This window comes from Poecilia latipinna, unplaced genomic scaffold (assembly GCF_001443285.1).
Source record: "Poecilia latipinna isolate Pla-1442-1.1 unplaced genomic scaffold, P_latipinna-1.0 Scaffold254, whole genome shotgun sequence".
Lineage (NCBI taxonomy): Eukaryota > Metazoa > Chordata > Actinopteri > Cyprinodontiformes > Poeciliidae > Poecilia > Poecilia latipinna.
The window spans coordinates 178,767-206,239 of NW_015112870.1; the positions used below are offsets into that span (position 1 = coordinate 178,767).

The 27,473-nt window shown below is 37.5% G+C and overlaps 1 protein-coding gene across 3 annotated transcripts in view; it reads right to left on the minus strand.

Annotated features, from left to right (window-relative positions):
* The window catches only part of ano3 (anoctamin 3), a 45,818-nt gene extending 18,967 nt beyond the window's left edge, over positions 1-26,851 (minus strand). The window contains exons 1-10 of one of the 3 annotated variants that reach the window (XM_015032938.1): positions 26,587-26,851; positions 13,297-13,503; positions 8,578-8,705; positions 8,307-8,462; positions 8,107-8,207; positions 7,986-8,030; positions 4,191-4,325; positions 2,953-3,059; positions 1,869-1,924; positions 1,571-1,692 (exon numbers count right to left, since the gene is read on the minus strand). In XM_015032938.1, the coding sequence (XP_014888424.1) occupies positions 1,571-1,692; positions 1,869-1,924; positions 2,953-3,059; positions 4,191-4,325; positions 7,986-8,030; positions 8,107-8,207; positions 8,307-8,462; positions 8,578-8,705; positions 13,297-13,503; positions 26,587-26,632 (1,103 nt within the window). In that variant the 5' untranslated portion in view covers positions 26,633-26,851. Of the gene's footprint in view, positions 1-1,570; positions 1,693-1,868; positions 1,925-2,952; positions 3,060-4,190; positions 4,326-7,985; positions 8,031-8,106; positions 8,208-8,306; positions 8,463-8,577; positions 8,709-13,296; positions 13,504-26,586 lie in introns of all 3 variants that reach the window. The other 2 variants (XM_015032937.1, XM_015032936.1) reach the window with 2 other exon arrangements.
* Between the last annotated feature and the right edge of the window lie 622 nt (positions 26,852-27,473).

Below are 27,473 nucleotides of genomic sequence, written 5' to 3' on the forward strand. Positions count from 1 at the left end.
AAAAAAAAAAAAAAAAGACAGAGGATTCTGGGAGAAAAAAAACGAGAAGGAGAGAGGAAGGAGATAGGGAAATAAAAAGAAAGAGGGATTGGAACAATACGGAAAAAAAATCGTGTTAAACATAGTTGGCGAGTTAGAAATAAGATTATACGCAGAGTATAATTGATAATTGAGTAATGAGGAGTGTGGACCTGTTAACGAGGACTGCCACTGCTACTTTTTAGAGGACACTGCTGCAGGGCACGTGTGGGGGGAAAAGCAGCAAGATGGCGGGGACGTTTCCCTAAAGATAAAGAAAGCTACAAGAATCCTGCGTGGAGACGCTAAAGGGAAAGAAGAAAAGGAAAGTGGACTCGCTAAGCAGCGGTGACGGTGAGGACGTCGGCGGAGCGAGCCGGTTTCGTTGGTCCATCCGGTTCCAACAAGAGGAAAAGTAACGAGGACTTCTGCGGTCGTTTCAGCGAACTCAAACATCAACAGGCCTGCAACGGAAGCGTCCACGGGTATTGGACTCTGTGTGTGAGTGTGGGCCCTGGTGCGGATGTGTGTGAAGTTATATGCTGAAATGTGAAGTTGGTGTAAGTTTAAGAACTGTTAATGTTTGTAAATGTATATAAGGGGTTATAGAAGCTGTTATGTGTTAATTTCCTACCAACGTTCAGGGTAGAATAAGCCAGGTTAGTTTGTGGGATGTTGAAGATAAATAAGAAAAACAACTTTGTGTGTGGATGTCTGGATTGTTTTACTGGGAAGGTAAAAAAAAAACAGTAGTGGAGTAATAGCTACTTACATGAGGTAAACCTGCATGGTATCTACCTGAAAATCACGAACCCAAGTAGCCACACCGCAAGTGAGTTAAAGTTCTGCCCTGAGAACAGGTGATGGAGCAGTGGGGTGCTACAGCTGGATTATCTAAAATTACAGCACTTAAACGCAATATGACAAACAACTACTCAGGTAAAGTTAGCCTTCCTGTGTTTACTCTGTGGACCAAAAGACGTCATCATCCCATCAGGTGAAAAAATGGCGGCCTCCATGGGTGAAAAATATAACAAAAGATGTAAAATTTTTGAAATAATTATGAGTTTTAGCGTATCACAAACAAGCATTATTTTTTAAGTTAAAGGGAAAATTTTGACATATTTAGGCCAATACATTCAACTAATCTAGAATCCCTTTAAAGACACACTTTGTTTTTAATAAGAAAATTAAAGCAGTGATGGACTGGTGGCCTGACCAGGGTCTACTCTGCCTCTTCTCCATTTTTTTAACAAATCTTAAACTGTTAGTTTAAGGGGGTAAAATAAAAGTCAGACAAAGCAGCTGTTACAATCTAATAGCTTAAAAGTTCAGAAATGTGACGTTACGTAACAACACAGAACAGAGGCCAGCTGTGATATTACATCTTCAGCAAAATAAATTGCTTGGATTACTTTGTGTTGCATTTAAACAACTCAGCTTGTTGAAGCTCAAAGAAACCCAAAAAGAAAAAAACAAAAAAAACAAAACAAAACAAAAAAGGGCATAAATCCAAAAATATCTCCTAGTGCTGTGCTTCAAAGCTAATTACCTGATAAGGTCCAGAGGCTGGTATTTGTACCAGATCCCCCAGCGGGCCCAGCGCTCGTACAGAAGATGCCTTTGGTTCTGGGCGCCGTGCGTCTTAATTGGATGTCTGCTCTTGTAGCCGCCCTGAGGAGACAAAACAACGGCATTTCACAGGTAATAATTATTAGCTTTTATCTCCTGCTCAGCTTTTATATGTCCATTTCTTTAAATATTGTACATTTCTTTATGTGAACAGCCTTCAGTTATTCTCCTGATTCTTGAATGCATACAATTTTAATTTCAAATTAGAATCAGCCCACCTCATGTGGAGGAAACGCCGCCTCGTATGTGTTGTTGCCCAGTAAGCGGTTGATGCCTGCAGTAAAGTAAAGCAAATGATCTCAAGCACACCGAGAATAACAGCGCATTAAAAATTCAGCAGCAGTCACTGATACAAACAGACCAGCTTTAGGGTCATTGAAAGCAAATGTTTTCACAAAAACAACAATTTACCACAGCCTTTCTAAATTGGAGCTAGTTTAAAGTGATGTGCTCTCATTATATGCACAGGTTTACTGCAGTGGTTGCAAAGTCTCGTTTTAAAGTTTCAATAAATTCACAACTCTGCCTGCAGTTTCTGTACTCAGAATAAAAAAAAGTTCCCAACTCAGGACTAGAGTGCAGTAATTTTTATTTTTGTTGCTGTTCTTTCACACACGAAAAGCTGATAGCGAGAACCACTGGAGGAAAGATAAAAAGGATTTTCCACCCTTGAAGCCAAGCTGATATCATGTTTTTTGGGGGGGAATAAAGTCATCACTCGATTTAAAATATTAACTCTAAATCCGTTCCAGCGCTCTGAGGCCAAAATTTAATCAGCAAATCATGTTGGCAGAAGCCAGACAAGTGGGAGTAAAGAAACATTTCAGAAACAAAACTGGGTACAGATTTGTGATAAGGCTGGACGATGCCAACAGCATGCAGAAATACATTCGAAACCCATGAACACAGAATCCCGATTTAGCAGAGCTAGAGCTGTTTTAGCGAAAAGGGGGCAAACCTTTCAGATCCAGATGGTAATCGTATGCAGCTGAAGGTAGTCCTACTAGTTGATTCAGGGGACTGAATATAAATCCAGATTTCTATTCTTATAAAATTTTAAAAAACACTTCATAACTATGTAATATTTTGTGTTGGTTTCATACATTCCTCAGAAATACATCAGTGATTGTGGTTGTAATGTGAAAGTAAAAAAGTAGGATTACTCTACAAATAATCCTAAAGTCAAATTCAAAGAAAGATCTTATACTTTTTAAAATCTAAAGTTTGGTATGTTTTATATTGCACATAAAGTTGGGATTATTGTGTATTATGTGTGGAAGCAAATGAGAGTGGAGTTTTTACCCATCTTCGATTTTCCGTCTTCATACTTGGTGCGCTGCAGGACGTGATGGACTATTCTGCTCCTGGTTGAATTTGAGAAGAACGTCTCTCTGTTGTTGATAGTGAAACTGAGAAGAAACAACATCACGCTCCTTTAGTTTCCCATCATGCAGCGGGGCATCGTCCCGTCAAAGCCCGTAATGTGAGATGAGTCAATAACACAGTTCGTTTAGACATGTTGTCAAGTTTGTGCTCGTTATCGCATCAATATTCCACTCAGCAATGCACACAAGCAGACATGGAAAGAACGGAAAGTTGCAAATGCTTTTCCTGAGAAATGAGATTAGATGATGCCAAGATGGCTTTCTTCAGACAGAAGCTTTCAGCATAAAATACTGAACAAATAAGGAAGAAATAATTTAATGTACAACTGCTGCTCTTTTTGATGTTTTATTTATGGGGAACTAGTTTTGCTCTGATTTCTGTGACACTTATAAAAAATACAAGCACAGATTTTTATCTCCAGCTTTCAAAATTCAGAAAGAAGCAGTAGAGGATCTGATGGGAATGTTTTCTATTACTCTGCTATTATGTGCCGCTGTGATCACCAAGGTTATTATAGTTAACTAAAACTATCAAAATAACAAAAACGGACAGTGAGAGAACATTTTCGTTGGGATAAATAAAAACAATAATTAATGGGGGGAAACTATAGCTAACGGGAACTATATGGTGTGTTTATAAAGAGGAGCTCCTGAAAGTACAGGTATGATGTCCTTTGTTTTTGAGTTTATTAATCTATTTATTAGCCTTTTGAAATTATGTGAAATTATTATTTTCCTCACACAAGCAGTTGACAAAAGCTGTGGGCAAATTGCAGCACTCCACAATCCATCCGTTCACTACGGCTGAACGCAACATGGCGACAGCAAAAAGTTGGAATAAAATGCCAGTCAGATGTGTTTTTTTTTATTTTTTAATTGTATCTTCTGTTGAGTTGTATATAAAATTACAACACAATCCTTTGACCTTTTTGAATTCTGCACTTAAAAATCAACCAAAGTATGAAAAAAAATAAAACTACAACTACAATTAATAAAAACCAAACAATATTTGACTAACAAAAACCACAAAACACACTCTAATAACTAATTAAAATAAACTGAATTAACAAAATAAAACTAAACCATAGCGAAAAACCCAACACTATCGTATCCGTGGTGACCATGCTTGTGAGTTTTTAATCAGGATGCTCTTACTGGTGCATGCGCGCTCTGCTGAAGGGCGCCGTGTAGCAGTCCGTCTCCTCCAGGTCGGGCAGCGCCTCTTTGTCCAGCTTCATGGGATTTTTGGGAAGCCAGTCTTTTATCTGCTGACACCTCAGATGAAACCTGCTGCACAGGCGCACCGACAAAAACAGGATTAATGGGGCAGATTATCAAGCAGATTGTTTACTTCACTATGAGATGATGGCGGCTAACCTTGTTCGCCGCACAACCTTGGGAGCCCAGCCCCACCAGAAAACACGTTTTAAAGCACATGTGTGGCGTCATCCAGGCTGCTGTTTATTCATTATTTATTTACTATTTACACCTTTCTACGGGACGCGTAAGCTGGGCTAAACACAGTTTGGAGGATTAACTGCAGTTTTTCTTTTCAGCATCACAAACCTATTTATCTTATTTATGTACATTTGTCACTGTTCAAGATCTTGGCTTTTGTGTGTTTATAAAGTAGCAGCTAAAACTGGTGGGGTGTTTTTACTATTATATTTCACTTTTAGTTGAGCGGGGTTGGCCTGTTTTCATAAGAGGAGCTGACTTTTACCTAGTTAGCTCAATTAAGAAGGATGCAAACTGTGGCTAACTGCAGGTGGATAAACAGAACAAACTTGCAAAACTTCCATATATTGTATTTCCTAAGAGAAAGAGTGAGTGACATTCAGGAAAAATTTAATACTTAAGTAAACCTAACTAAGAATAGCAAACTAAATTATAAAATTATCTCCAAGTGACAGTTTTACTCTACTTACTAACTCTACTGTTGCTCAAAACTCTTAGCTGTTCAACTTTGAATGCATTTGTTTCATTTTCTCATTCTGGTTATTAATAATAGGAAAAATCCACAATGATTGTTTTTTTCCATCATAAATTGTGTTTAATTTAAATCTCACCTTCTTCCAAACATTATGACTTTGTGGCACAATACAAACTGTACTTTCTAATATCTTTTTTCTTTCCGCTCTTTCAGAAAGGTCAGATCTTTAGAGCGCATAACTATCAGCGCCGTCAGATCAACAGCCGCTCCTCCAGCGGTTCCTGCTCTCCTCATTGAGACTTCCAGTTTAAGGCTGTGTTCTTGGTGACTTTACTCTCCATTTTAAAATCATGGATTGATTGGTGATCTGTGAGATGTTCAGGTTGGGGAATTGCTCTGTAACTGAACTCTGGCTCAAAGTGTGGATTCAAATTCCTCCACAGTTTGAATCCGCACTTTTCAGATTTTATTGGTAAGCAAAATCCAAACGTAATCTCCCATTTTTCTTCTCATTCTCCGACAAAATTGTGTACAAAGGTTTTTATTATCTGCACTCCCTTTCATCATGTTTTAGCTGCTACTTTGCCATATTGATGAATCACTGTCCTTCTTAACACTCATCTCCTGAGGACAATAAATGTGAGAACAAATAATTTGTGTTCCAGTTGTAGAAAGTTCTGGGTAAAGAGCAAAAACAAAAAGCAAAGAAAAACTCCCAGAGGTAAATTTATAACACTGTGGCTGAAGAAAACCCTTAACTTGATTTAAACTCCAGTGTCAGGAGGATTCGCGCCGAGGGAACCATAAATAACTGTACCTGTTGTTCAGTGAACAAATGTTTGATCACAGAGACAGAAAATTGATTCAGAAACCATTTCTGGGTGAAATATGCTGCATCTTTATCCTTTAATGAATGCTAAAGCTACTCTATGGGAATAAAAATTACAACATTTCAGACTTTTCATTGGTCTGATGCAATATTCAAATCTTAAATGCTGCTTCTTTCGTTAGCTGTGAACAGAAAATCATGCTAACTAACAGATATAAAGGCTTAAAAGCATCAACAATAGACAAAATGTGTTTCACCTAGTGAATTAACTTACTGAAATAAATTAACTTTTCAATAACATTCAGCTTTATGAATTGTGAAGAACCTACAGATGAACAAAGGTAATTATTTTATTTTATTATTTTTCTGTTTGGTGTTTCCTGTCCTTTCTGCATTTTAACAACTTTGTTCTTTATGAAAAATGAAATTTGATTCATAGTATAAAATTTATTTTACAAAACAAGATTTAAAAAAACTGTAATTACATAAATAACAGACTCAGTGATTTGTTTGTGACTTTTCTCAACAAACCACAGGCAGGAATTAGAAACAAACAAAAACTGATTAATTCATGCGTTTAACTTAATGAACTGGCAGAAGACTGCTGGAGTGATGAACTGCCAAAGACGGCGCAGATGAAACAACGCCAGTTCTGATTCCAGTAACATCCAATCATAGCTGACATTTCCCTCTGCTTCGCGCCAGCAGGTAACCAAATCAGAGCCTAATTTAATCACAGTTGGCCGGATTCTGTATTTGATGATAAATCTCATCCCGGTCCGCAAACTGCAGCCAAGTTTTCCTCAAATTCAGGGTATTAATCCATTACATTCATATAATGTAATGAAACTATGTTTTTCTTCAGAAAGTGAGACAACAAATACTTTGTACTTTGAAGGCATTATAAGGAGACATATTGCATTGTTTTTGATAATTTAGACAGTCTAAGCAACATTAAAACATAATTTGCAATAATTTAAATTGTAGAAATGGTCTTTTATGAAAGAGTTGTTTGCTTACACTGCCTCCCATTCGCTTTGTTGATGTTAACAACATAATTAGGGGAAACAATTTCCACACAACAATGTTACAGAGCAGAATCTTCTGTGTATTTTGTTTGTTTTCATTGTTGGATATGCAAAACATTCAGTCTGGGACTTAGACTATTTCTTTTATTTGCATCTCAGTGAGAAGAAACAAAGGAAATTTAAATTTCTACTCTGAGTTCGAATATCACATCAAAGCTAAGTGCATCTATCTAAAAATAGTATGCAAATGAGCTTCTGTGGCTCCATTTATATTCACTGGAAAGTATATTATTGAAAGGTGCAGCCAAAAGTAGGCGAGCCACTCTATTCAATCGTTACCGTGGAGATTTATGCGCTTTTATTAAAACCTACCAGGTTTGCTTTGTCAACTCAAGGGTGCATGTCGTTTGAAAACAATGACAAAATTAAAACAACACACCTCCTGATTTGTTGGATTTCTTTCAAATATCTTTTTTTTTAAAATAACCTCCAATGTTTCTCGTCATCTGTGAGGGAAATGGAAGCTGATATTCTGTTTACCAAAGATTATAAATATTGTAAAATGATACTACAGGAACAGAAATGGTTTGTAAAAGCTGGACTGAGTGAGTTCATTAGGACACAAAGAGCTTTTGTGAACCTCTGAATCTTATTGCAACAGGGACATTTAGGATGTTTCCATTTCAAGATTCCTATCACATTATCCATATTAGGATGAAATAACAGTTGAGGATTCATATTTGCACAAGGCTGTAACAGGCGTCTGATCAGTCAATATTTTAAAGGACTACTTAGTTTTATTTGGATCTGTAGACAAGCTTGGTTCAGTAGAATCTTTAATATTAAAAAGTATAAGCTGATTTTAATTGTTTGAATTACAGGTTTCCATAATTTAAAAGCTAAACAAAACCCAATTCAAAAACCTTGCATCCAGTTTACATTTAACTTTTTGTCAGAGTTTTATTGTGCCAAACCAGAATAAAATTTCCCCAAAACTCAAACTTTAATCTTTTCAGTAGTGAAATAAGATAAAGTTTGGAAACTCAAACTTTAGTCCATAATCTCAACACTTATTCAGACTTTTCCTGATGTTTCAACAATTTCTTTAAGAAACCTTTCAATCCCCACCAAAAAATCCCAAATGTGTAAAATTTCCTCACCTGCCAAGGGTTTTGCTCCTCCAGTCAGTGAAGTAGCATTTTTTTCTGAAATAAAAAAACACAATAGAAAGTTACCAGCTGCTTTAAAATCTGAAAGTCTGCAGAGATTATTTCCATGTACCTGAAAGGCATGCGGATGTTCATCTGCTCTGCATATTTGCAGAGGGTATCCCAGGTAGCGTGGACCTTCACAAACATGATGTCGTTGTTCGTCAAAGAGGGCTTTGAAACATTTATAAAATAAAAAAGAAACCCATCAAAGTTTGACAACTTAGAAGTTAAAAAATTAAAGTACAAGAAGACCAAACCAGAAATGTTTACCTCTTTCTCCAGCATGAGGCCCTCGGCTCGTAAATTCTTCTCAAACGTGCATCTTTTCTCCACCTGCGGGCTGGACTTCTTGTAAACCAAGATGTAATCGATTCTCTTTTTTCCATCTCGAAACAGCAGTCCAGATGCGTCTGACTGTTTTTTTCCCTGCAGAAGTAATGCATGACATAAATCTCACTTTGCCATTAAAACTTGTGGAGGAACGGATGAAGGAGCTGCAGATTTTACATCAATGGATTTAGACGTGCAGTGAATGTGGTACCTGCAGAGAGTCGGCCCGGGTCCCTAATTTAGCCCGGCTGACTGGCTTTTGCAGAAGAAATGTCGGGTTTGCTCTTGTTTCACATGTGCTCACTTCGGTCTCCTCAATGTAGCTGTCTTTGACATCCTCTGCTGCACAAAGACACAACGAAATCAATCAGAGACTCTTATGGAACCAGAGCGAAAGCACTCAAATAATCCTTTCTGCTATAAGCATTTGTTTACCGCTTTGGTTAATCTCTCAACAAACACTGGAATTAGGTCTGTGTGAAAGAAAACATTGTTTTCTTGATCCGAATTAAACTGTTGATCTCCTTTTCTTCCTTTCTGGATCTTAAAGAAGAACTGTTCTGTAAAACAGTCGTACTCTGTATATAACACTTTACATTTTAGCCACTGAAGTCACCACTGACTAAAAAAACTCAAAGATTGTGGTTCATTTATAGTGAACCACAGTGCTGTTTAAAAGTATTGGTACAGTTTAGGCTTCTTTGCATTCAGTTACATTACAATCACAATTGTCCATATAAAAGTCTCTTACAAGTCTTTTCTTTTCTCTTATGAAAAATGAAAAATGTCTGAATGCTGATGCATGCCAAACATTTGATATATTTATTTGGAAAGTACGGTAGTTAATATTTCTCTCCTACATGTATTTTTAAGCAGGCTTGTGTTGGTCTGTCACATTAAATATCCATAAAATGTGTTGAAGTTTGAGGGCATAACAAAATAATAAAATGATCAACAAGAGTGAACACATGTTCAGTAAATACACATCAAGCAAAAACTACCTTAAATTAAACATGATAGAAAAAAGGCATATCAGGTATCCTTATTAAAAAGTACATTTATTTAAGCTAATTAATTGTACTCTGAAAAGTGCAAACAGACAGACACCCACAGCTGCATTAAAGGTTATTTAAATGCAAAGTGTGTGTTTAAAAAAGTGGGAGTGGTTAATTTGAGTGACTTGCTGTATAAATTCAGCTGGAAGAAAAAAGATCTGTGAAGACAATTTTAGAAATGCAGCAGTTGTACTGTATTACTGCAGTGTTTAGATCTCAGAACATCATGCATATTTCATTCGAATCCCAGAAGGTTGTCAACTTGTGAGAAAACGCATAAAAGTTTCCTTTCATCTCTTCTACTCTCATGATCACAAAAAGTAAAACATTTAAAGTGAACATTGCCAAAGACGACCAACAGGAGCTGCAGCCGCACTAAATAATTATCCAAGATCCCTCAAATAAAAACGTCAGTCTCTACGACTGCAAAACATGGGGAAGCATTTCTGATTAGTGCTATTTAGAGGAATTTGGTTTTTCAAAAGTAAAACTGAATGTACAATCTGTCAGGCTCAAACAAGACATAATGGCTTTAACATGGGAGATATAGTTCATTACGATGGAGCACAAATGATCTCTCCTTCGTTTCATGTTTGACAGCCTCCTAATTGATTCAATCAAATATATATTTGCAGCTATCAGCTCATCTGGCTGTGACTCACGATGCTGCAGTGGTTAAATCATCCGTGGAAACGGTAAGGGAAGAAATGATGCTCTGTGAGCTTCTAGACTTTTTCTTTTTTCATTTTCAACCTCCCTTCACTTTGTAACGACGGCGTTGATCTTGGACCTGTAAAAAATTGAACCTGCTGTTTCCCACCTTTCACGGACACAGTATTCTCAGTTTGTGAGGGGATATCTATTATGCCTGCAGAGTAAAAACCAAGGCATGGAGTATTAAACTGTTTCATCCAGTTAGAAACAAACGCTATGACACAGATCCACTCCTCAAAGCAAAGCTGATTAACTCTGCGCTCTATTAGGTATCAAAGGGATTTTTTTTTAACTCTCTAAAGTTAAAAATGTTCATGTGAAGCCCTCCAAGATCCTCACATTCTATCACACCCAACACTCTTCATGTCTCTCTTCATGTCAAGTTCATCAACAATTTATCATTAAACAGCCACATTTTAATGAGAAACCACTGCTAAACCTGTGTCACAAATTCACAGATCTGCCATAGAAAAATAACATTCATTTATCCTCTTATTACAGATTGATCAATAGACTGATTCCCACAGATGTTACAGGGATATACAAAAACACCTGCAAGGCTCTAACATGCTGAAACTTTACTTAAACTTTTGATTAAAAAAATGCTTTACTCACGTCAGCATGCTGGATTCTTGAAAGTGAAACTGACTGCATGAACTATTTTCTAAATTAATAAAATTAAATTAATTAAATCTGCAACCAGACAGTCAACTCTAATTTTACACTCCGTATTTTTGGGATGGATCAAAGTGAATGGAGACCATTAACGACCCAAATCACATTATTTTTCCCAGTATTTCTACAAACACATGCCCCATTATCATCTCATTCACTTAGTAATTATTCTTGCCTCTAGCTCCTAAATACAGACATTTCTCTCCTCTCATCAAGGAGCAGACTTGTACTCAGCAATAGTATAACTTCCGAAAACAACAATAACCTCCCTATTGTGCTAAAGTTTCTTAGCTTAACTTAGTTCTGAATGGAACAGGCAACATGTCCAAAAAACTACAAGACAAGCACAAGAAAAAGCCTCTTCTCATTGCTTTGCACAAATAATACTCTATTGCTAAATCAAAAGGTTTTACTGACTGGTTTGACTTGGAGCATGCTGGCAGTTTGCAGCTGATGGAACAGACTGAACTCTTATTTTAAAAATGAAGTTTCATAGTATAAAACCAATTCAATCTGGATAAACTCAGACACAGAAAAGATAATTAAAGGATTTAATGACAAAATGAATAACAATTCTTTAGAAATGAATAACAGTTCTTTGGCGCTCGGGCCCCGGCAGAAGTTTTGAGCGCTGATGCCGTGAACTCGGGTGAACATCCCCAACGCTGATTAGGGGTGCTCTACCCCCCCTGGTGGTGGAGGTCAGGAAGGATGATGTCCTGGAGAGTTGAATGATGCTGGTGGAGAAGGGGGTGGAGGTGGGTTGCGCACAGCTGGAGAGCGGCTGCTGGCGTGGGTGTGGACCCTTATAAGCGGAGCTTGGTTGATTGATGATTGAACACGCCGGGTCCAGGACCAGCGCTGGGATTGGAGGCGGAGAGCATGACGCAGCGATTGGGTGGAGCAGGTGAGGCAGAAGTTTTCCAGCTTGAATTTGCGCTTGAGCTCCATTATCAAAAAGGCCAGGTAAAGACCTGACATCAGTTATTTGAATAAATGAAAGTGAGGCTTTATCTGCAAAAAGACAAAATGCTTTGCAGATCTACAAAATAATAAAAATGTCTGGAGATAAACGAGAAGCTTCAGAGTGAGTCCATAAAAATTTCTTAAATGCTTTTCCACCAACAGCCTCCAAAACGTTTGCTACCTGGAGGGCTGGAAATATTCCTCGAATGGATTGTGTATTTCAGGTTTAAAAAGCCCCAGAGGCAAAACCTCTTGCCTTGATTCTTCCTTCATTTCATATAACTTCATACAGCTCGACTGCTTCTTTTTTCAAGCGACCAAACGTTTCCGGGGGGATGGTTAATGCGGTTGCACCACATGCTTCTGTTTGGATAAAATGTGATGGAAAGATGGGAGGCAATGAGCGGAAAAAGATCCAAACTCTTAAAAGTTTAGGTTTCTATCAAAACAGAAGAGCACAGAAAAATCGAGTTATCTTATCGCGACAACAACTTTACAGACGGATGTATTTTTGATTAATGAAACACCGTAACCACGGATACAATCCATCTGATATTGGAGCCACTGGCAGATGGATCATAGTAAGATTAAATAAAAAACCTATTATGTGCAGCTGGTGAGCTTGATGAGCGTTAAGATAAAACTGTCAGCTAAACTTACAGAAATGCCAATAAAACATATGAGGATGTAATATTACACGAGGTCCAGCAGTCAAATCAGGTCCTTGTCCTGCCAGGTGCTGTCTTTTTTTTCTTTTTAAACTCATCTGTCTATTTTCTGTTCAGATTGAGGTAAAAAAAAAATTCTGATGCTTTTCTCTGACATCTTGACATCTGACATCCGCAATGTCACAGCTTGTCAAAATTTTAAGAGAAATGACAACCGCTTGATTCTTCCTTAAGGTATTTCTAGGCTCACCTCAAATGCTTGCACAGAAGGTATTTTTAGATCTTACTAAAATAAAATTGTGCCCCTGCTTAAAATAGACCTTTCTCCTCAAGACACGAGACAAGTAAATAATTATCCTTGAATACATGCTGCTCCATGCAACTCATCCATGTGAGAATGTATAATTTTCCTTTTGAACAGATTTTGCTTCATTATTCCATCAGACAGCTGTGACTTTACAGAATGTTTCACAGATGCCCTGCAGGATTACGACAATCGGCGTGTGCGCTTTGAAGGTTACCACAATCATGAAAATCTGTGCAGCTGCCAGCTTTGTCCCAGTTCAGTGCTAGTATCAAGAACAAAGTTAAGATGAGAGCACAAAAGGCTGTGTTTGAATTATTGGTGTGTAAAACAAGGTGCAACAGATGTTCTTTAGCATTTACAGACCATAAAATATAATATTTACAGCAGGTCTTGCATGAGAGGAGGGATTCAAACAACAAAACCAGGCGAGTTAAAGTTCAGACATAAGTAATTCTGACTCATCACTGGAAACGACAACATTGGTAAACTTTAATGCGAAGCGGCAGTCAATGCAAGCCGCATCTCTACTCAAACTTTAGACCTGCCTGTCTGTGGTGGCAGAAGGCTGCAGGACGTGCTGATGCTCTGACTCAGATCGTCGAGGTCTGGTTTGGGATCTGGGCTCAGAGGCACAGACAGGAAGTGGTTGAGGTTGATGGGATGCGTCTGACTCTGAGCCAGGCAGGGCAGGCTGCGGCGAGACGGCTTCAGGCTCTTCTCCTTCAGGATCTCGCTGATGCTGGTGTGCATGCCTGAGGAGGGAGGGAGGGAGAGATGCAGAAAGGAAGTTAAAATAAGTCTTTCTTTGCATCTGTGCTTGTTATTTCTCAGACCTTCCATTTGAGCAAAGAAAGAAAGAGGATAAAATAAATGTCCTCTTTTATTTTGCAGATAAACCACATCGGTAATATATACATTAAAGGAAAAAAAAAATCCAGTAAATCTGACACAGAACTGATATTTCTCTGTGACTTTATAGCAAAACAACGTGTTAAAAACCAAAACATAAACATAGATATTAAAAGGAACATGTAAATTAAATAGTAATAAAATGTTCTCAATGGCCATGACTTGTTAGATACCAAGCTCTAAGTGTTAGACGCCATGCTCCAGATTTTCTAACTGGATGCTCTAATAAGTAGGACATGTTTGGTCAGACACTGGAGGGATTATATAACCACAGTGATAGCGTGAACAGAGACCACCAACCAGGTTCGCTTAACTGTAGGCTGTAATAGAGGAATCTTTGCATCAAGAAGAGATAAAGTGAAAGAAAATGTCAACTTTGGCAATAAAAGTTGTCAAAACTGTTTTTAAAACGTGTAAATGTCCTAATCAACTTTCAGCCACAAGTTCTGTTATTATTATTCTTTAAGTAATTTCCAGGTAGAAGGTTTTGAAGTCTTTTCACAAGTAATAAGTAACAAAGTGATTCTACCTTCCCTTCACTTTTCAGTCTTTGGTTCTCTACCAATATACAGCTCTGGAAAAAAAATGAACATTAAGAAAGCACTTTATAGGTATATGTCTGAGTAGAATCAACATTGTTCTTTTATTCTATGAACTACTGACAACATGTCTCCGCAATTCCAAACAAATATTTTGTATTTATTCGGAGAAAATGAGAAGTGGTCAAAATAACAAAAAAGATGCAGAGCTTTCAGACCTCAGACAATGCAAAGAAAACAAGTTCAGATTCATTTCGAAACAGCAATACTGATGTTTTAACTCAGAAATCAGTATTTGGTGGAGTAACCAGGAGGTTTTCAATGGGGTTCAGTGGAGTTTACTCTGGACGTTTTTCAGAGCTGCAAACTGTTTCAACATGAGAAAATATTATTTTCTCTGTATTTTGTTGTTGTTTTTAATTATGTTATGAAATGTAACATAAATTCCAGCATTTATGTTTTAACCAGTTTTTATTTTTTACTTAACTGAAACATGTCCAGATTACTTTTTCTGGTTTATTTTTTGTCTTAATATATTTATTTTTCTCTATCATATCTCCACCTTTTTGTCTTCTAATTTATGAGTGCATTTATAACTGGAAAAAAATCTATTCGGTATTCCAAAAACTGCACCCGCAGTAAAGTAGTAAAGGTCAATAAAATACTAAAAAACAAAAAAAGTTACACTGACTAATTGAAAGCCAATCAGATGAATCATCAGAATTATTCTGAACACATGCAGCCAGAAAAATGTTTGAAAAACACTTGAAACCTCTTCAGCCTCTAATCCACTCAGCTCAGTGCAGAAGCTGAGTGTTTGAGTGTTTAATATCAGCCAGACAGTTTTATGAAAAAGTAAAACTTTATAACTAAATTGTTCCTTGAATCAAGCAGCTGCTGCCAATGCCCAAATGCAAGCGCAAATTCAGCAACTTGATGAAACATACCATCCACTAATGTTTATGTATTCACTTTGCAGCTATGACAATGTGTTTAGGAGTGCACATTTTGGCAATGAATTAAAACCACTGAAGTAAGAACTCCACACACCGCGCTACCTCACTGCAGTAATCAGTTTCTCTGTTTGGTCTTGCTGAACCTGCTAGAATAAATCCATAAAAAACTCAGTTTTATTTTATTTTGCCAATATAACACTTACTCACTTATCATGTTTTCCAAACAAGCATAAACAAATCAATAAAAAATAAATAAATATGAGAAAGTGAGTGAAAAAGAAAAGTGTGAAACCCCTTCAGACACCAAGCAGTCCACCCGTTTTATGAGCTCAGTGGCATTAATGTCCATCCTTCACAGAGCAATGCATTAACACCATCAGCACATCCGCTCCATCAAGCCGCATCCTTCAGATAAGCAACATAAAGATGGATCACTACACATGCTTACTAATTCATGGCATTGAAACACGATGAAATGTAGCATCAGATACATTAAACTGAATCCATGCATGCTGAATTTTCCTTTTAAGTCATAATCTAGAAGGTTTGGGTTCTATCTTTGAGTTCTGCACCATGTTGGTTTATTCAAATTACACGCTTTACCTAAATCTGCTTCCCTCCTGCCTGCTTTTGGGTCCTACATCAGTTTAACTTTTGACAGAGAAGGTATTATTTGACAGGACATCTTTGCTACTGAGAAAAGTAGCAAGTATGGCCTCATTTATTTGGTCTTTCACCTCATCATGCCTTCACATACAGTTGTCCTGCAGATCAGATAAGATGCATTTAGATTTAAGCTATTGAATTACACGGTCCTTGTTTTATTAATGCAATTTAAGGTTATTTAAAGGTTGTTAACAGTGATAGAGCAACAGAATGATATTGAGTCTGGTAGATATTGGAACAATCCAGAGGCTAATTACTGCGATAAGCATCTTCCGTTTCATTGATCTTGACCTTCAAGTAAAGCTGCAGCTTCAGTGCTGAAGTTCAGAATATATATTCATAAAATGAAGCCTCCCTCCCCTTTCTAAAGGGAACGTGACTTATTTTCATCCCAATTCCCTCCGCAGCTTTTTAGAGACAGACCACTGAAACATGCATTTATAATTTACTCCTAATACCCCGAGGTGCCAGCGCCGCTAGCTGCACAATAACTCATTTTCATGACAGTCGTCTACATGGGGTTTCCCCAAACTGCTGGAGGAGAAAAGAGCCAGTTAAAGATGAGCATGAAGGCCCGGCGGCCATTTATTTCCTGAGTGGCCCCACAGACATTAAACTAATGTGAGACATAGCTCACAATGAGAAAGTCAAAAGAAATGAGGTGGCCCGTTAATGTAAGCTAGAGCTACAATCCACTTGTATGAATTTAAAATTCTGATGAGTAAATGAAATTCAAAAATCTTATTTAGCGTAACAGAAACAGCAGGAGTAAAGAAATAATAACTGTCTTTGGCTTCCATTAGATCATGCTTGAAACATGCTTGAAACATGCTAGCTAATGCAAGAATTAGTCGCAGCCCAGTTCAAAAAGTATCTCAGCCTCCATCATCAGCATGGTGAGCTGAGTAAGAGACAAAGAGAGGATGTTCTGGAGAGAGCTGCAAAGCGTCACAGTCACTGATTTCTGAGCCCTACTTAGTGAGAGTTGAGCTGGTTTGCTACTTTATAGGAAAATAATGAAATATTCCACCAGTAAGGATTACTCTAAGCTAATACGATCATATGAGTTAGCAAGTTCAACCTGAGCAGTTATTTCTCTAAAGGTTTTTGGCAAGTACGAAAGGACTAAACCACCTTTGTACATGACAAATTTTTAGAAGTCAAACAAAATACGAAAGTTTTCTTTAAAATGTAAATCAAAGTGAAAACTCTCACTTTCTACATTTATAATATTCATAAGTTTTCTGTAATGAGCCACAATTGAAACACTCGGTGTGCATAAGACTGGAATGACGCTGTTATAAACATGAAGGAGTCTTCATGACTGGTTATGACTGTTGTCATCAAGGGTCACTCGGTAAATAATGACACTTGATGCAAAGTTGTACTAAAATTTGCATTAAAAGTCAAACTTTGCATTAAAAGTGTCATTATTTATTCATAAGCATTCATGAAGACTCCTTCACGTTACTAACAGGGTTTATGTCATGTTTATAACATGTTTTATGTCAGTCTTAGGCATACAACTTCAAATGAAGTGTTACCTAAAAATGTTGACTCAAACTAAATCTGAAGCTAAACTTTATTTTCACATAGCGACAGACAAGGCAGCTGTAATTTTCTAGTGCATTCACACAGAGTACAAGAAGAATTGCCACTGCAGTAAACACAACTTTCATCTGGCAGCTGCAGCAGAACTGCTACAACAATGCAGTACTGTAATGCAATTACCTGAATTGTGAGGATTAGCGTTTTGAAGAATATAAAGTAACACACGGCACATAGAAAATGGGTCAGGCAACGAGAGATCATGTCAAAACACTGATACGCAGCAGAAAGTATGGCAGGTGCAGCTAACTATGTTTTCACCATTATTTTTTAAAGATCTATGAGATATAGTTGAGTTTGTTGTGTATGTTTGAGAACAGAAGTTTAAACAGATAATTAAATAGCTCAGAAAAGCAGCCAATCGAAGGACGTCCCCAGTGCTGGCTGCATTACAAACATTTGGGCGTTAAATACATTCAGTTGCATTATTTCAGGAAATTTAATTAGGTCCAATATTTTCGAGTCAATACTGAGCAGTGGCCTCTTAAGTAACAACTTAAAAAAGCAACAAACTAATTACTGACCATAAGCGGTGACATTATAGAAAGTGAAGACTTCAGGGTCGTGTTTGTGACTCTCCGTGTCAACAGAAAACTGTTTTACTGTCTCACAAAGCATGACACAAGAGGATTGAGCGAGCTAACAGGACTGTGGTGCTGTTTGTTGGTCCCAGTGGAAACAGGAAGGTGTTGGTCTTGTTACAGCTCACAGGATCGGTGGCTGCCATCTGATAATCAGAGCTCTGTCTCCGTAGCCTCATTTCTTCATCTGAACTCTTCTACCAGAAGCAGCAACACTCTGAGAACGGTGCATTAAAGGGTTCATTAGTTCTGTATTTAATCTGTCAGTGCTGTGACTAAAACAAGTTTATGCAGGGAATAGTAATCGTCTGTATGAGCGTGACCTGCATCTACAAGGAGGACTTCGTATGGGATTCAACGACTGTCAAAAGTGTGGGACATGAGGGTTAAAAAAAAAATTCATAACGTTCCTTACATTAACACAAGACAATTCTAAATGCGTTGTATATCTGCAGATGCTGCAGGGTTCATGGGGTTTCTCTGACCCACAAGAGGAACAGAGCAAATATTTCCATCAGTGAAATCTGTCACATGTACAGCAATGAGAATAAAACAATGTCTAAGTTTATAAATATCCAAAACTCAACTTGGAAATCTAACAAAAGCACTCTGTTATCTATAATCCAAATTTTAGTGTATGCATATATGACAATGTAGATGTTGTTTAGACAGATTTTAAATTCTAAAAGGTTTTATCTGATCACCTCAGCATGCCGAATGCTTGAATTATTCTGCAAATATTTATTTTACCACTTGGGAACACTTACTAGCTGTGCATAAAGCTACAACATTTTAGGTAGTTAATATACATTTAGTAACAAAATAGAAAGAGCCAGAATTGTCACAGCAAAAGTAACTTTTCTGTCAGGAAAGACAACATAAAAGCACTTTACAAAATACCAGCATGTCATATGCAACTCATACACATATGTTGGGATGCTACACAAAATGTGCTGCATGTCTTTATAAATAGACCAAAGTAAAAGTTTGTTTTTGATACATAAGTGTCTTGTTATGAAATAATGTTGCAGCAGCAATAGTTTGACTGGAGTTCATGAAACCTCCTGATACGAGGAGTTGGATGAGTTTCAGGGAAGGTTGTGATTGATTTCCCAGTTATTCTCCTGCGATAATAAGATAAAATAGATTCTGTTGTTTCTTACATGCTTTGTAAATTATGTTGTATTTCTCATATGTGAATCTCCTGGCTTAATTTAGCTGTCATGACAAATGTAAAAATAGCAACAGATTCTGTTTATTCGGCTTCAATTTTGTTCAGTCGGATGCTTTTGATGTATCCCTGATGATTCCTTTGTTCTTATCTGCCTGGTGCCTACTGCCAACCTGGTGGAAGAACACACATTTATTTAATATACAGAAAACTTTCATTTTATTCAGAAGCTTTTAAAATACTGCCAGAATCGGAAAAACAATCCTAAAACGATTCAAAAATCTCAAGCGGTGTAAGAACTTAGGCAAAGAAGAAGAAGTCGCACACAACGAATTCAGGTCACTGGGTTGTTTCCCATCATGCCTTGTATGTTTTCTCACCCAAAACTTTAATTATTCATCTTTGTTCAGCTTGCAGGACTTCAAGAGACACAGTTTTAATCTAAAAAGCCATCACCATATGCACTTTGTTTTAAAAAAATATATCTATTTCTGTCCTAATCTAAAGATTTGAATGGTTTCTTGTTTATAAGACGTAAAATAAGAAACTGTTCCTCCCAAAAGGAGCCGATACTAAAAGATCCAGTTCCAGTGTGATTCTAATGTCTTTATTTGCTCCTATCTTGTTAGAAACCCAACATAAAAGCAAAGTATCAGCTTCCAGATATGTTCGTCTTTATTCCAAACTTATCAAGACTTGAAAAAAGGTAAAAGCAAATGTTATACTTTTCAATTCAATTCAAAGATTTTAAAGAAATCTGGACACTTAATACTAAAAATTTAGCTTCTGACATCTTAGAAGCGACAGTTTTTGCACAACCCTAACCCTACCCTATCAGGAGATATTTTGTTTACAGCTGACCCATTTTTTGCATCAGTTCATTGTCTTCGCGGCCTGCAACTCTACGATTTGACCTGAAATCGTAGAGTTCACATTTTCACTTAATGTGTTGCATTAAGTGAAAAGAGTCCAGTGATGGATGGCGACGTGTTCAGATTGTTCCCTGGCTCCCCGTCTGCGACAGCTGGGACGGTTCCAGCCCTCCTTCGACCGTGATGGAGTAATGCAGCTACACAGAAACAACGGACAGATGACGCTTGACTCTTATGATGCTGGACGCTACAAGATACATCCGGAAAAAATGAAGAGCCCACTGCACTGAACCCCGTTGAAAACCTCATGGTTATTCCACCAAATATTGATTTCTGAGTTAAAACATTAGTATTGTTGTTTCTAAATGAATATAAACTTGTTTTCTTTGCATTATTTGAGGTCTGATATAACTGTATATTTTTTGTTATTTTGACCATTTCCCATTTTCTGCGAATAAATACAAATTTTTTTCTGGGGATGTTCAATAGCCAATCAGCCAGTTCCAAGGCAGCAGGTTAATTCATGTGGACATCCTGAAAGATTTTTAAAACCTGTTTGAAAACGTATTTTTACTCATTATTCTTAAAAAAATTAGATTTTACTTTATTTAACTTTCAGTGGTTTTTATTGTGTTTTCGTTTCATTATTGAGTGCGTAGCTCTGCCTCTTTATCTTTACATTTTGCTTCAGCAATGCCTGATGTTAAAGCGCTCCATAAATAAAGTTGATGATGATGATAATGACTTGCTAGAGTTCAAACTGTGCACCAGAAAAGACAAAGGAGGGGATGCAATCGACTTTGTTGCTGCTTGGGACAGATGTGCCGCTTTGAGAACAACTGGGACTTTAACCCATCCCCGTCGCTCCTGCGTACAAAGAATCAGCATTTTTCAAGCCAAATATGCTTTTGTCAGACTCATTAACAAAAAAGCTTCAGCATTAGGCCAGACAATTCTGATTTACAGTTACAGAGTGATGAAAATCTTGACTGTCATTCTGCTCCGCTCCCTTCCAGTCCCACTATTAGGCCAGCTGCCTCGCCTGCAGATGCATTGTGCGAGCAGTTGGAGGGGTTTTTTATCCTCCACCTGGCAGCACATCAGAGACCAAAGAGCTCGGTTCACATCAAGTGCTAAGTGCAGCATTTATCATCCGCTGAATATTCAACTGCTGCTTTTTCCTGCACAATTAGTTCTCAAGTTGAACCGGAAACAAATTAATATTGATGCTCGGTGGAAAAATGGAAAGATTAAAATACTGTCCTAATTGTGCTCATCTTGTCCAATCTAACAAGCAATCTGGTGTTAATACTGCAAACAAATTATTGGAAAAAGAAATGATTTGTGGAAAAGGCCCCCCAAAACCTTCTGGCTGCAGAAATAATGATCGCGGTTTGGCTTATAATTCACCTAAAGTCGAATTTTCTGTGGAGGAGGAAGGATTATTAGATTTTCCATTTATGACCAAGAAAAACAAACCCAGTGTGACCTGAGCTGACCCACAGAGAGAGACTACAAACAACAACAGAATAAACCTTTTCAAAGTATTTGATCATTTACATTTAAGTTGCTAAAGGCAATTTGAAAATAGATCCTGAGAAAACCACCTGCAGAACCAGCTTTCACAAACTGCCTTATGTTTGGATTATTTTAAGCTAACTGAAGTTTTTATTTCAAAATCTGATCTTTTTTTTTATTTCAGCTTTACAGAAATGTTTCATCACGTCCTACACAGTCATAGGGAAGAGAACAGAACTGGAGCCACACACAGCATGGGCGTTGTGTTTTGTGAAAAAGGAGCCCCTACCAAGTACAAAGTAGATGTAATTTATAGCACATCTACTTTTTAGTATGCCGATAATTTTGTGATTGATACTTGGTCCTACTTAATACTCAGCTATTTTTCCTTTTTTTATTTTCATTAGCTGTAAGTTATAAACCTTTGTGTTTATTGCTGCACTGAATCTAATGATTGGATGAGAAACCAGATTTGTGTGACTTGCAGCTTTAGCATACATCAATTAATGAGAGCAGCAAAACTTCATAGCATGAGAATCAACATTTTTTTAAACTCTCCCATATTCAGTCACTGTAGCTGCAATTAGGTACTTCAATCAGCAGCAAAGTGACTTCATAAAGTTAAAAATGGCCCATAATCCCAAACGCAGCGCTGTTCTTGGCTCACTGTCACCAGACAGCCTGGCCGTAAACACACCTCAGAGCAGATGGCACGTTTTACCCATGATTTAGGATCAGATTATGCAATCCTGGCACAACCACTGGGTTGCATCATTTGAGGAGATTAAACATCTTCATTTCCCTTTCCCATCTGCAAGTCCCTCCCTCTATTACCACGATACCGCCTCCCATCGCCCCTCATGGCCACAGATGGTTAACAAAGCCCCTCTGCTGTCAGTATTCTGAGCTCTTCATAGGCGATGTAAACCACAAAGTTCAAAAGGGATTGTTTTGGTCCAGTGATGCAACCAAGTAGAAATATATCTTTGCTGAGTCTGTCGTTTTCTTATATCCTAGCAACAAAAGAATCACAGACCCTTTGAGAGTCTGTGACTGCTATCAGCTCTTAAAAGTGTAAAAACTGGTAACTGCACACACACTGGGAAAAACAATCTCCATTGTTTGTTCTTTTTTAATACTTTTGGTTTTGGATGATCATCATATTCCTCATTATATTCCCCTTTTACACAGTTCAAACTGGTGACCAGCTAATACCAATAATAATAATATCATAAAGTCGGTGTCCATAAAACCAACTGCCTGATTGCATAAGAGGCCAGGTGGTCTGAACTGGACACAAACTCTGAGAACTACTGTTTTATGAAAGAACAAATCAAATTTTTAACAAACTATAACATTTAATCTCTTTAAAGGGCAGAAAAATCTGTGTGGAAGAATGAACAAACCTTAGGTTGAATATAATACATTTTCACTGCAGATAGATTTTTCAGTCTCTGTGAGTCCATCAGATGAAAGAGCAAGGAAAACTTTCTGCAGCAACAAACTGTGCTGTACAGCAACCCATCTTGAATGACGGGGATGAAACTGGCAATCTAGAACAGACTTCCTCCAGCTGCCTGGTCAAACTGAGTAATCAAGGATCAAATGGAGGCCTGAAAATGACAGTTATCATTGCAGCACTGCAAAAATAGCACAGATAAAAACATGCAGCAGCCTTTATATCACATGAAACAAAGTCTCAGAGTCCTCTTGAACCATTTGGACAAAGTTCCTAACAGACAGTACTGAACACAGGAATCTCAGCCATCTACTTGGTAACTCATGGGGATGGCAGCACTGTTACCCCGTGAGGATGCAGACAATTAACAGAGACACACAGGAAGCCGTGAGCAATTATTTCCAATCCTTTCAGTTCAGATTCTGTGGTGAAGAGTCTAGATGTCAAATGTTTTCAAAAGCTGATCTGATTCAGTCTTCTTTAAGAACTATAATTGGCATCTTTCAAAGTATTTATTTCTAGCCTTCCTCCTCTTAGCAGTCTGTATCAGTATATGAGGAGCAGACAAAATCACTCCTTGTGTCCTGGAGACCAGATGCTAAAAATTTATTTTTAGTTTTATTCCCAAACAAAGGCAGAATTATTATATTTCACGTTTTTAACTACCTTTGGCATCATTAATTAACAACATTCTGTGTATTATCCAGAGTATCTAGCTCTGTGTTGTTTCCCTATGCTATTGAATAGCATAATTATTTGTGCTTTACAAATACACTTTGCTTCCTCTTGAAAATCCTTCCTCATATTGAGAGTAGCTAATGCTCAGTCTTCTTCCCACGATAACAACTCCCACACTGAGGAGTGTTGTTTGTGCTGCCTGCTCGCACTTCAATGTTGTCTATTCACAGTTTTAAAGATATGAACATTTGGAAATCTTCTGAATCAAGTCGCCATTTGATTCTCACTGCATTTCTACTGAGAACTTTTCCATGATTTCTCAAAGTGTGATTGAACTGAACATGTGACGGTAAGATAAACTCCATCTTTGAAACAAGTGTTATGGCTTCAATGAAAGCAAGCCTGGCATTTAGCTTTAGTAAGACATCTAAGTTTGAAATGGAAAATAACACAATAAACTGGCATATTTGAGTTTACAGTTTTATTTTATGCAACAAAGCTGACCCGATCGCATTTTTAAAGACTTGCCTCTCGCTTTATACTGATCAATTTACCGATTTTTTTAATTTCTGAAAGCTTTTCCACATCAACACATTTTCAGATATAGACCCTTTTCATACATTGTCCCTGATCGACTTTAAGGAAGTGCAGAATCAACTTAGAATTTCGCTTTAAGAGGATTTTTGCTGCCAAAAGCTCGTTCCTTTCTCTTTCCCTATAACGGGGCACTCAGCAATTATGAAATTATTGAGCATCCCTCCTGCCCCGTTGTAAGACTTTCACATTAATCTGATCTCCTCTGCTGCAACATGTTTCCTGTGGGCTGGACTGAAGACAGGAAGGGACTTAGTCTGAGCTTTAAAATTAATAAGTTGCGTTATTCTCTGGAAAGTCAACAAGATAGAAAAAACAATGCTAGAAGAAAGCTAATTTAAAATCTGAATAAAGAGAAGCATCAGATTGTTGACTCAAACCAAATTAAATCACTCCTTGTGTGGTTCTGTGTGCATATGGGTCACCAGGAGTTTGATAAAAAAAAAAAAGAAAGCAACGAGAAAAGTGAGCAAAAGGAGAAGAGCTAACACCCTCAGCAGGCTCAGTCACGAGCAGATCAGCTTCTTCTCCTGGGAAGCCAGAAGTCTTTCTAACACCTCGACCGCATGCATAAACACTCCCTGTTTATCAGCTTGAGTCATCATTAAAAACACAAACCTTTTCTCAACTATCCTCTAATTTTAGACAGCCAGGAACAGAAAGGACTCAAGTAGGACTAATTCTCTCCGAGGAATTGTGTTTCTGGTTTAAAGATCAATACAGGCCTCACGTGTAATCGAGCTGCGATGGAGACCGTTCAGATGGGTTTTTACTTACAAACTGGATCAGGTTTACACTGAATCTTAACACAAAGAAAAATTTCACACGTTTTGTCATGTTAAGACAATAATATCTTATTTTTTCCTGGCTGATATTGATTTTCATTTGTCTTGGATGTCTTTCACCTTCTGGTTTTGACTAATTCTTTTGACTGAGGTGATAGTTTTGATTTTAACAGAAGACAAAGCAATAGCAATGTTTTGCTACTCTAAAAAGCATTCACACTCTTGACACTTTATTTTGCACATTTTATGGACTTTTAATTGTTCTCTCTCAACAATTTCTTCTATTTATAACTTTCATAGTCTTTAAAATATGTTTTCGTATTTAGAATTTATATTCCTGCCTTTTTAAATAAAATTACAGTTTAACTTACATATGTTTTTTAATCAAATACTGCTTTTCTAATCCTTTAAGCTGAGTGCATTATCAATACTGCAACTATATTACACAATTTTTGCAAACAAATGCTTCCTACTGTCTTACTTTTACAAATACAATAAAGAATTTGAAAATAAATATTTTTAATAGAGAGCCATCTAAAAAGATATTTTCCAAGAAGTTATTGCAATGTGTCCACATTTCTCACACTATGTCTGTGTTCCTGCAACACTTCAGGAACCAAATGTCTCAGGGTTGGAAGTTCTCAGGATTTTTACTTCACTTCAGATCTCTCATATAATTTATCCTCATCCTTTCAGATTAAAGCATTTCCACAGCATTCAAGAAGGAAATTAATATTTTTCAAGTTTTTAGCTGAATTTTATTGAATAGGAAAAGTGCATCAAATCGTAGCTTTTCAGTATTTTACATGGTGATCTCCAATTTGAGCTGGTCAAATAAAATTAGTTGTCTGGTTGGTTGTGCTGCCTTTTTATCTTTTATTAATGTTTTTTTTAAAGGAGCTGAGCAAAAATGTATTTTTCTTTCAACTGCGCAAAATGAATCAATGAGTCTATAATACAATCAGTAAAATTTCTGTCAGAACTGAAATCTTTTGCAAAGAAAGCTTCTTCTTTATATTCAACACAAACTACTCCTGCATCTCAGAGGGTTGAAACAAAACCCACCAATGCTCAAACTCTGCACTTAATTCAATATTTCTAAATTTTTGGCGTTACTTATAAAAATGCATCATATAGACCATGAAATTTTCTTAGATTTAACATATTCTGAGCAAATATACTATGTAGAAAGTGGCACAAAGATCACTTTAATTCTAATATTAACTTCATTAAAATCTGATCAGTGTAGCATTAACTACTGGATAATTCAGAGCGCACAGAAACGGGCTTCATCCCAGGAGAAGGACCTTGCGAAGCGTCCAACTCTGCGTCACACTCTCACCAAGTACAGACACCACCAGCTTGAAAACTGTTCATCACGGAGAGAAAAGTCAGTCCCCAGTTTGAAACAGAACTACATATCCCACCCCCCCAAAAAATACATTAAATAAAAATGAAAAAAATAATAAAATAAATAAACCATGACAGAAGCGACCAACCTTTCTGCTGCTTGAAGGACTGGATTGAGCCCGAGTGGTGCACCATGGCGGCTCCTGGTTGGTCTCCAGCGTATTTAATCAAATTCCCCGTTTGGAAGAGCTAAACTGCAGAACGCATGGGAAACTGCGGAGGGAACCCGTGGAGGTGTCAGCTCGTCTTCCATCCTGCTGAAACGATCTCACGAACGATGCGCAAACACCAGCAACACCTGTCTCCGCTCCGCACGCTGCTGCTCCCTCCTCCCTCCCTGCCCACCTCCTCCTCCTCTCCTCCGACCGCCACCATTCACGGCTGTTGTCATGGCGACGGCCGGCAGGGGAGGTCCTGAGATGAACGCGTCCTGATTTACTGACTCTAGACGCTAAGCTGCGGGAAATTACCGGGGCAGCGCGTCTTACGCATAAAAACAAGGGTATGTTCATTGATTGACTCGTCAGTCAACGTCAGTGTCCTACTGGATGTCAGACATCCACAGGGTTACATGAATAAAATAATAATAATAATAATAATAATAATAATAATAATAATAATAATAATAATAATAATAATAATAATAATAATTTGGTGTACTTCTTTTTAAGCATCTGCTGTGTTTCTAATAATTGCCGTAGAAAGATCAAGCAATCTAAAAAGAAGTCATAAAATATTTTATGTTTCCTTTGATTTCCCTCGCGCACAGTGTGATCATCCACTAGTTTATTTTTTTCACTAAAAAGATAAAAACTGACAATAAAAACACCGCTGTGTATAATAAAGTATAGCCTTTCCATTGCCTTGCTACGTAATTCCGCTTGATTCTCATCTCTTTTCAGTGCTCCATAGCGGATTTCTCTCATTGGACTCAATTTCTGTGGTTGAATTTCAGCAGGGCCAATCAGCTAAAAGT